This window comes from Erythranthe guttata, chromosome 3 (assembly GCF_056151865.1).
Source record: "Erythranthe guttata isolate IM_541 chromosome 3, IM_541, whole genome shotgun sequence".
Classification (NCBI taxonomy): domain Eukaryota; kingdom Viridiplantae; phylum Streptophyta; class Magnoliopsida; order Lamiales; family Phrymaceae; genus Erythranthe; species Erythranthe guttata.
In genome coordinates, this window is record NC_142535.1 from 16300169 (window position 1) to 16310478 (window position 10310).

At 32.8% G+C, this 10310-nt stretch overlaps 2 protein-coding genes, 1 non-coding gene and 1 pseudogene across 3 annotated transcripts; 1 reads left to right on the top strand and 3 right to left on the bottom strand.

The window, feature by feature from the left end:
• Window positions 1-1290: 1290 nt before the first annotated feature.
• Window positions 1291-3145, bottom strand: LOC105950825 (Thioredoxin superfamily protein). The gene is made up of 4 exons (XM_012974193.2): window positions 2591-3145; window positions 2185-2287; window positions 1739-1900; window positions 1291-1642 (listed from the first exon to the last, which is right to left on the bottom strand). Exons 1-4 carry the CDS (start codon window positions 2854-2856, stop codon window positions 1490-1492), a joined length of 684 nt encoding a protein of 227 aa, XP_012829647.2. The 5' UTR covers window positions 2857-3145; the 3' UTR covers window positions 1291-1489.
• A 628-nt stretch (window positions 3146-3773) lies between these two features.
• LOC148771937 (E3 ubiquitin-protein ligase ATL23 pseudogene) lies at window positions 3774-4364 on the bottom strand (annotated as a pseudogene).
• A 2563-nt stretch (window positions 4365-6927) lies between these two features.
• LOC105950698 (E3 ubiquitin-protein ligase ATL23) lies at window positions 6928-7684 on the top strand. The gene has a single exon (XM_012974067.2). It carries the CDS (start codon window positions 7143-7145, stop codon window positions 7542-7544), a length of 402 nt encoding a protein of 133 aa, XP_012829521.1. The 5' UTR covers window positions 6928-7142; the 3' UTR covers window positions 7545-7684.
• A 2373-nt stretch (window positions 7685-10057) lies between these two features.
• On the bottom strand, window positions 10058-10130 carry TRNAK-UUU (transfer RNA lysine (anticodon UUU)). Its single transcript has one exon. It is a non-coding gene; the product is annotated as a tRNA-Lys (tRNA).
• Between the last annotated feature and the right edge of the window lie 180 nt (window positions 10131-10310).

Sequence of the window (10310 nt, forward strand, 5' to 3'; positions counted from 1 at the left end):
ATTCTCAAACCTATTTATACACTCGGGATTTGGGAGAGAAAAATACAGTTTTGGTCCCTCAAGTTTGCATCAATTACATATTTGGTCCTCCATGTTCACAAAAAAATATATTTGGTCCTCATATAGTAGAACTCGATAAACTAATAACCTCGATTAGATAATAGTTTCTCTCGGTCCCGACTCGGTTAAAAAATGTTAAATTATTAACTCGATAATTTAATAAATCGCTAAATTAATAGAATTTTCCTAGTCCCGACCGGATTAATTTATAGAGGTTTAACTGTATTTCAAAAATTCAACACTTTTAGCCATTTTCGTCAATTTTTCCATTAGTACTGACGGAATCGAGCGTTTGCTCATCACTGCCTTAACTGATGGAGTAACGGTAAATTGACGAAAATGACCAATAGTGTTATATTGTTGAAACATGATGGACCAAATATGTTTTTTTGTGAACATGGAGGACCAAATATGAAATCCTGTAAACTTGAGGGTGAAAACTGTAATTTTTCCGGATTTGGGACATTGATTGTGGGCCGAAAAGAAAGATGTTTCCCTCAGCCAATCATTGAACGAAACGTGGCTCGAATGATAATTTATACAATTATTTTTATAAATAAATAATAATTTCCTAACTACTGGATTATTGGAGTTAATGTAAATAATAATTTCGTAACCAATCTTTTATTTCTGGATTTTAGTTTACGGGTTACAATTTAGAGCTAGCCCATACCACAAGACATGGGCTTAAATGAACCCAATTCCATTAAAGTTATGAGAAAAAGTAAACATATCCTAATTCTTACTGTTTAATTAATATTTTAAATAAAAAAATAATATTAATATTTATAATATGAATTGGTTAGAAACGTGGTTAAATGGATCATACTAGCAGAAAAAAAAAAGACAATAAAAACAAATTAGACCGTTCAAATTACCGGTATAAATAAGTTGAGCCGGCTCAACAAGAACTTGAACTCAAATTTTTCGAGCTCGAGCTTTCTGAAGAGTCGAGACCTAGCTTATTCTTAATTGTTTTTGAGCTCGCGATTTTTAATTTAATTTAATTTTAAATATAATTAATAAAAATTTAAGTAATAAATTCATATAAATAACGAAAAAAAATTACAAGTCATTTTTTTTTCCAAAAAAATAATACTCAAAGAGCTCAAGCTCGTCAAAATGGATTCAAGCTCGAGCTCGGCTCGCTTACACCCCTAGTTCAAAAGCAATAACCGATTAATCTGGGCCGTTTATCATCAATGGTCATCTAATCTTGACGTTCCGGAATTCGAACAAATAAAATATAAATAAACAATTTGGAACATCATACAATAAACACTTTGGAATGTATACATTACTTGTATTGTATGTATTAATTTAGTGTGAGGTACTAAATGAAATGTTCATGTAATTGTGGTCATATTTTGTGAACATAGATAGGCTTTCATATATAAAGGACAACAAAAACCCAATACATTACTTCTTATTACAAGGAATGATGCAGTGGGTCCTGTTTGGTAACTAAGGAGTCCAGAACTTTTCTCCATCCTTTATAGTCCAACGCCGATCCAGCATCCGGCAACGGAAACCCGTTCACAAAGAAGTACGGTGTTCCATAAACGCCACGTAAGCAACCATACTGCAAACACACAATTAAAAAAAAATCAAGATTTTTAGTATAAAGAAGTCTTGAAAGGTAAATACATTAGAAACAATTATATATCTATCATAAAACCTTGAAAGAAACTCGTGTTGAATGATCCGTTTTCGTGTCGGTGAACCCAGATTTAATTGCAGATAGATACGATTTCCCGATTTCATTTGCAGTGAACTCGACAATGTGGTTGACGACGCCTGCTTTGGACATGTTAAACGTTGCCTTGCCGTAAAACTTTTCCTGTTCAAAATTTGATCGAATTCCACCAATTTTCAGCCATTTCAAATTCCACCATAGTAATAATTATGTAGTAAAATCAGAATATTTTCTCAATATCAAAAGCAACATTAACGCAATAAATCATGGGTATATAAGTACGATAAAATAATAACGTTGCTTAAATAATAATTTGTTCGGTCCCGACTCAGTAAAAATATACTAAATTATTAGTTCGATAATTTACTATTTCGCTAAATTAATAGTATTAATTTATAGAGGCTCAACTGTATTTAGTTCAATCTTACTTGTTCGTCGAAAAATGCCTCCAACAAACCATAGGTGGCGGAGGCGTTCAACGTGTTAACTATGTGCAGCGCACGCGAAGTGGCGAAAGCGTTGTCGTGGTAACTGTAATTTAAACAAAGTTCAACAATTAGCCACACACACACACACACACACACAACACACACACACACACACACACACAATCAATCAGAAAAGCTAATTACTCAATAATCTATCCATTTTTATAAACAGAGGAAAGTGAGAACCAATTTCAGCTTAAATTGGGGGAAATTATAAATATAAATAAATAAAAGTCGCCCAAACAAAAAAAATTAATCGAGTAAAACCTAATCCCTAATTTCAGATGATTAGAATTAAACGGATTTAAAAAAAAAAATTGCAGTAATGATTAGAGAAATTACTTACGGCAAAGGGAAAGTGTGAAGAACAAGGGTTACAGTACCGCCGTAGTGGCGAAGGGCTTTCTTCAGAGGCGGCCATGAATCGCGGCTGTCGGGGCAAACCGGGTCGAAGAAAGCCTCGATCAGTACTTTCTCCGCCGCCGCCGTGTTTCCGCCGTACCAGAATCCGTCCTGCTTCGCCGGCACTACGGACTGGCCTGCTATCGGAGAAAACAAACACAGCAAGGTAGAAATCGCGAGAATTATTGATTTATTATTCGTCGAATCCATATTTTTTTTTTCTTCTCGAATCTGAGCTACAGCTACCTCAGATATTTTTCTTCCATTTTTGTTCTGATTTATAATATAGTGATGTAGTGGAGCGGTGCAGCAGTGAGAGTGGACTTGTGGGGTAAGATATAAAGTGTGGTTACGTGAAAGTAATCTCCTTTTTAATGATAGGATTACCGAATTTAATTATCATTTAATCTAATAATTACTGCACTTGATGCTCACCGGAATTTGAAGTAAAGAAAAGTCGATTCTGACGTAAAGAAAAAAGATTTTCTATTTTTATTATAGTTTTTTTATTTTAAAATCGCCAATGGCCCAATACATATCATCTGATAATACGTTTAAAATAGAATAAATAAAACAAATAAGAATAAATAAAACAAAATAAAATAAAATCACCCAAATGTTTTTGTTAATGAGGTCATTATTGCAACAGATTCGCCACGCCACGCCACATACAGCTATTTACCATATTTAGTTAAATAAGCGCCTTTTTTAATTCAACTTTTTCATTTTTTTAGAAATTACATATAAGCCCTGAAGTAAGATCTAATTACGAAAAAAAATCTTCTTTATTAGTATAATTATGAGCACCACTCTGATGTATTTGCCTAACGACTTTACCCTCACAAAGTTTACGATAACGGAATCAAATAGATTTCATGACATATTCATAATTTCATATTGTAATGACCATAATACAATTAGAAGTCGAATTGTAAGATTTGTAAAATAATTTCAAAAAAAATATCTTTTAAACTTTTTTTTTGAACTTAAACTAGTCGTTTTTGTGTCTGGATGGGTTCGGTATAAAACTTTAAATTGCATGCGGGGCCAAATATATGAACATCTTAAGTTTGGGGGACGCTTGTAATTATACAAACACGAAGGGATTTTTCGTAATTAGACATTACTTCAGAAAAGAAAAGAAAAATTGATATAGCTAAAAGGATGAAATTTGAATTTACATAACAAAATAAAAAATAAAGAAAAAAAATGCTTAATTTAAAGATTCTAAAAATTATAAAGAGATATTACTTCATCTTTGTTCTAGCAAGGATCAGTTTCAGGTGGACTGCTAAAAAGCTCAGGACCAATGGCGGCTCTGCAAACAGGACAAACGGGATTCTTCGAAAGCCAAGCATCGGCGCATTCTAGATGGAAGCCATGGTTGCAACCTGGTACCACCCTAGCCGGTTGCTCACTCTCTATTTCGTCCAAACAGACTGCGCAATCATTGGCCAAAACCAAATCTTTGCCGGTCACTTTCGGAAGCTTCTCCAAATCAGCGGCTGAAAGGCCCTTCTTTTCACCTGCTTTTACCGGTCCATGCAACTCCACCTGGGCCCCACCACCACCATTCGGTGCGCAGCATAGCAAAATGATGTACACCAGAACTACCGTGGTCATCCCGGCGCATGGTAGAAACATGCCAAGAAAAACTGACACCAGCATTTTCTTTTTTTGTTTTTTTTTTTTTTTTCTTTTTTGGGGATTTTTAAGAAAATATTACAAGAATTTTTGTTTGGTATATTATATATAGGTAGGGTTTTAGGGGCTGTTTGGCTGCGGGTTAATTTTGCTGACTGTGTCCGGGCTGGGAAGAGTAAATGCTAAATGGGGGATGACTAATTCTGAGGTGGCAATGTATATAATGAGATTTCAAAATCATGTGATTGAATTCTATCTATATGCAATTAGATTGTTACATCATTCCCTATTCATATGATTATTTACATTGGGTATTTGTTAATTGTAGCATCTAATCAAGTGTATACAGTTAGGTGTAGCATCTAATTCGATTAATCCGTATGTATATACACCCGAATATGTCTACAAGACTATTTTAAATTATGTAATGTGACTCTAAAAAATAATGGTAAATTACAACCACCTCCTGAGATAAATGGTAATTACAAAAAAAAGAACCCTATGGTTGAGAAATTACATTCAATCCCTGAAGTTTGTAAATTTCTTATATCCAGCCCCTGCAAAAGGGTGTTAGTGTAAGAAATCTAAAAATGACAAGGGTGAATGTAATTATGGAAAAATATGGGTTTTTCCGTTAATAGACCTTACCTCAGGGGAGTGATTGTAATTTACCCACTAAAATATTTCTCTTAGCTTGATGGGCCTGTAAGTTTTTCGCAAACTATAAGTCAGTTTTATTTTCATGAAATTATTCTCAAAGCCCGGCCCGTACTTAATGGCCTTCATATCTTACTATTTACTTATTTAATTGTATTTTTAATTTTTTTAACACCACGTAACTGTTCTTGGAGATATTTCGCTAGATTATAATTGCTAAACTTAATTACAATTGAACATTTATAAATTAATAAACTCACGGCCAAACAAATTATTATGACCGGCAATTGAGCCGGGCCTGCCCGAAGCCCGATGGCTCGGTCCGATTTTATTTGAGCCGAGCTCGATAAATTATGAGCCGGGCCGCGTTTGAGCCTTTTTATTAAACCCGATGAAACTATGAGCCGAGTTTGAGCTTACCATGGCTCAACCCGAATAAAATCCGACTAAGTATATATATATAGACAGACACACACACACACGAATGGATGTAAACAAGTTAACAACTAGTAGTAATTAATTTATAAATTTAATGAAATCCAAGTGAAAAGTTTCTTAATGTAAAAAATACTAACCTTTTCTTCATTCATATAAATATAAAACGTAGTATATGCAAAACCATAACTTTAACAATATGTTGCAAAATTTAAGTTGAGGGTTTCTCTTGTCATCAATGGAGGTAATCCTATTTTATCACTTTTTTCTTTCAATGATTGTTATAGATATAAGTTTTATCTTAATTTATCATTGTTTTAGACGTGCAATGAGTATTCTTAATTTATCATAGTATAAGTTGCTTTTTTTTTTAACAAGTTCAGTTACAAAGTTGTAAAATATGTAATTTATATATTGTCCGATATAAGCCCGATATAAACCCCAAGCCCGAAAAAATACGTGAGCCGAGTTTGAGCCTATAGGCACGAGGCCCGATGATATTTGAGCTTGAGCCTATAATAACGAGGCCCGATGGTATATGAGCTTGAGCCGACCCAAGCTCGGCTCACATGGCCCGATTGCCAGCCCTACAAATTATATTAATTTTTAGAAATATATTTAATCGAGGTTGTTAATTTATCGAAATTATACTGTATGTCTAAGTTTGAACGACATTAAATATTATTTTTATTTAATGTTGCGTACTTCACCCAATGTGGCACGGAATAAATCAGATGGAGTATTATGTAAGATTTAAATTAAATTACCTCTTATTAGGTCATATTGCAAAATTTGGTGGGTGACTTTGCAATATGACTGAATATTAACAGCAGAAACCCTAATTCCTTGTTGAACAAGACAACACATTTTATAGAATATTCCAGATCTCTCTTCCATTTTCTAAATATATCAATAATATTGTAATTATCCACCTAAATTCGAAAATGCCCACAGAGATACAAATACAATGTATTACAGCCCACATATTTTTTCTTTTGTTTTTAATTTCATTAAACAGCCTTCCTAAAAGAGCCCCGAAAATTACCATCATTTTTCGTAATCCCTATTCCATCAATCTCAAATTAATTGTAATTTTGGAGAAATATTTAATTTCATATTTATGTAATTTCATTACATTTTCTCAGATTTACCCTCAGGATTTATCAAGGAATTCCGGAAGTTTCCAAATGCTTCTAATTGGCCTAATTCGACTGTCACTGTAAACCACGGATCTGTGTCGTTTTAAATTAAAATATTCCAACAATAGCAAAAATTTAATAATTAGAATAAATAAAAATATTAAAATAACAATAAGAGGTTACAAAGTTGCAGGTTTATTGATCTCATCTATACTCCTTTTCTAACAATAAAAGTTACGTGCCCATCAAATCTTTGTTTGTTTCTCTCTCCTCTCTCTCTCTCTCTCTCTAGAATGTATATGCACATTTAATTTCATATATATACTAAATAAATCACCTGAATAAAAAAAAAAAAACCCTAATTATGTGCATATATATACAATCTCTCAATTAGCCATCCCCAAATTAGGATTAACTCTTCCCAGCAAATTAAACCCGCAGCCAAACAGCCCCCTAAAGCGTAAAGCCTAAAACCCTACCCATATAAATACCCACACACCCCACCCATTTTCTCTTCGTCTTCTCTCATGGACTATATTACCCTCCAACCCGCCTAGAATTTACACTTCTCCTATTTTTTTTTTTATTTCTTAAAAAAAAAAAAGAAAAAAGACAAGAAAAATGCTGGTATCGGTATTTCTGGCACTGTTTCTACCGTGCGCCGGCATGAGCGCGGTGTTTCTTGTCTACATCTGTTTGCTATGCTACGCCGCGAACAACGACGAGAACCAGCCGGAGTTACCCGAACCGCCGGTTAAAGCCGGTCAAACTAAGGGCCTTTCACCTTCCGATCTCGAGAAGCTTCCAAAAGTGACCGGCAAGGATTTGGTTCTAGCCGGTGACTGCGCGGTTTGTCTTGACGAAATCGAGAGCGATCAACCGGCTAGAATGGTACCAGGTTGCAACCATGGATTCCATCTAGAATGCGCCGATGCTTGGCTTTCGAAGAATCCAATTTGCCCTGTTTGCAGAGCAGCCATTGGTCCTGAGCTCTTTAATCCACCTGAAATTGATCCTTGCTAAAATGAACCGGAATTGCTCTCTTCTTTAGAATCATTCACAATTTTGTTTCTTTTTTTTTTGTATGTACAATTTTGTTTTATTTTTTTTATTAGTTAATTCATATTCATCTTATTAGTTATAAATTAATTTGTTTTGTTTCACTAATTTCGTATTCATTTGGCTTATATCATTTTTATCTTATTTATTTATTTATTATTTTAATAAATTGGCCCACATACAATTTTCGGACATGAATAACATTCTTGCAAGAAAAGAAATGAGACGAAAAAGATGAATTTCTAAAGGTTCAATCCCACTTGTCACCATTGAAATATACAATTTTTGCATTTTGCACCTTTGAAATAAATTATATATATTTTGCACCCTCGAAACACAATATATGATGCACAATGCACCTATATGAGTTTATAAAACTAATAAAGGTAATTTAATAATTTTAGTGGTATTTAAAAAGTATTTTTTTTTATCACAAAAAGACATTTTAGGAAAAAAAATCATTCAACTATTTCGTTATCAAGTTATCTGAAAATCATATTTTTTTTCAAATATTTCTACCTAATATTTCCACCAATTACAATAAAACATCTATCAATCGAATAATTTAGTGATAAAAGTTCATTTGATTTTATTTTGTAAGTAAATATAATCCTTTTCAGTTATCTGGTGTGATTTTTAGTTTTTCGCCCTTTGTGCGCTCGAAATTAGGTTGTAGGTTGAAGAAAATAATGACTTAATTTGTTGTTTTGCACACGGAAAAAAACCAATAAAATGAATTATTTTTTATTATTCAATTAAGGGTGATGATTTATTTTGTTTAGAGGGTGTAAAATGCTAATATTATTTTTGAAGTGTGCAAAAAAAAAATGCTTCAATTCAAGGGTGTAAAATGGGATTAAGTCAATTTCAAAAGGTGGAACCTATTTTGGTAAATAAGCTGTAAGTGGCGTGGCAAATCGTTCTGCAATAAATGACGTCATTAAAAACAACATTTGCGTGAATTAGTTGTCCTCAAATTGTGAAGAGGTTGACAGTCAATCGTATTAGATTCAAGTAATTATGATTTAGATTGCACTTAATGTTTTTTATTGACAAAATTAAATTCTTACAGACTGTAATTAGGTGAGAATGTAAAAAACTTCAAAAAATAGAGATAAATATTTGTAGTTAAATTGCATCCACCTCCCCTGAACTTTGGTATTTCGGCAAGCATCCCCAAACATTTAACTTTTTGGCATATATACTCCTTCCATTCATTTTTCGGTTAGTAGTCCGTTAATTTGAGGGGTAGAGTAGCAAAATTACATTGAAATAAATAAAGAAAGAATAAACTTGTGGTTCATAAAAGATTTTGTTAAGCTTACACATTCTCAATAAAATAAGTTCGATAAGGGTGTAGATTCCAAAATAATAATAATAATATTTTTTTTGAGATATAATTGCCAAAATACCAAAGGTTGATGCAAAGGGTATGGGCAAATGTGTATTTTCCAGCAAAAAATAACGGACCACTAATGGAGAAATAGATGGAGGGGGTGTATATGTCAAAATGTTAAATGTTTGGGGTGTAAATTTCAAAAGACCAAATTCAGGGGACGTGGATAAAAATCATCAAATATTTGTATGCATCATGTATGTGTGAAAGGAATCGAAGCCCAGATGCCGGAATATTCCCTGTTCAACGGGGTGAATACAGAGAGGTGGTATAGGTTGGGATTTGGTGCCAAAATTAAAGCGGGAAACATCGTTTATTAGACAATTGTGCGGTGAGAATTTATTTGGATTCCAAATATTCATCCAATATAGTAAATAACAACCTGGCTTCCACACATTTCATTTCATTTAATTTTAATTTATTTTTTGGTAATAATGAACGATGACAATTCAATTTTTGATTTTTTGACAGAAATATACAACTAATAAGAATTTTGTTAATTCAACCAATTCATTATTCTGTTACTATACTAGCATTTACTATATTATTAATATTTGCCAGGTGTAATATTTAATAACATTGAAAATGTTACTTGACCGTGGGAAAATATTGTAACACAAACTACAAATTTAGTTATTCTAGACAATTCGAAATTAACCAAAAGCCCACTCTATATGAGTTCAATTGGGTCATGAACATAAACATAACCGGAGTTATGTATGTAAATATATTTAGTTTTAATAATTAATACATTCAGAGTGCTAATACATTTAAGTTGGGCATGTTTATATTATTAATCGGGGAAATTACATTTTTTACTCCTTAAGTTTGCGCTAATTACACATTTGGTCATCCATGTTCAGAAAAAAACATACTTCACTCGGTCAATACTAACGAAAAATTGACGGGAATTGACAAAAAAATGTTAAATTATTGAAATATAAGTGACCAGTTGTATTTTTGGTCAACATGAGGGGCCAAATGTGAAATCAATACAAACTTCAGGGATGAAAATTGTATATTTCCTATTATTGAGGCAAAAATCAGAAATAAAATATCAAAATATTTTACAGAAATTACACACCGTCTGTGGGAATCGAACCCACGACCACATGGTTAAAAGCCATGCGCTCTACCAGCTGAGCTAAGACGGCTCAGATGTTAGAAAATGTCAATCTTAAATATAAATATACTTAGTATTATTATAAGATAGGTATAAATTATAATTATATCAAATTGCTAAAAAAATGAACATGTACTCGTGTCCTTAACGAGCATTTATTCATTCATTCAATAAGAATTACTCCAATTGATTCCACTAACTACTGGTTGAT

Coding starts and splice junctions, on each gene's coding strand:
- LOC105950825 (XM_012974193.2), bottom strand. CDS start 2,856: ATGGATTCGACGAATAATAAATCAATAATTCTCGCGATTTCTACCTTG. Junction 2,288..2,590: donor CTTCACACTTTCCCTTTGCC/GTAAGTAATTTC, acceptor TTTAAATTACAG/TTACCACGACAACGCTTTCG. Junction 1,643..1,738: donor CAACACGAGTTTCTTTCAAG/GTTTTATGATAG, acceptor GTGTGTTTGCAG/TATGGTTGCTTACGTGGCGT.
- LOC105950698 (XM_012974067.2), top strand. CDS start 7,143: ATGCTGGTATCGGTATTTCTGGCACTGTTTCTACCGTGCGCCGGCATG.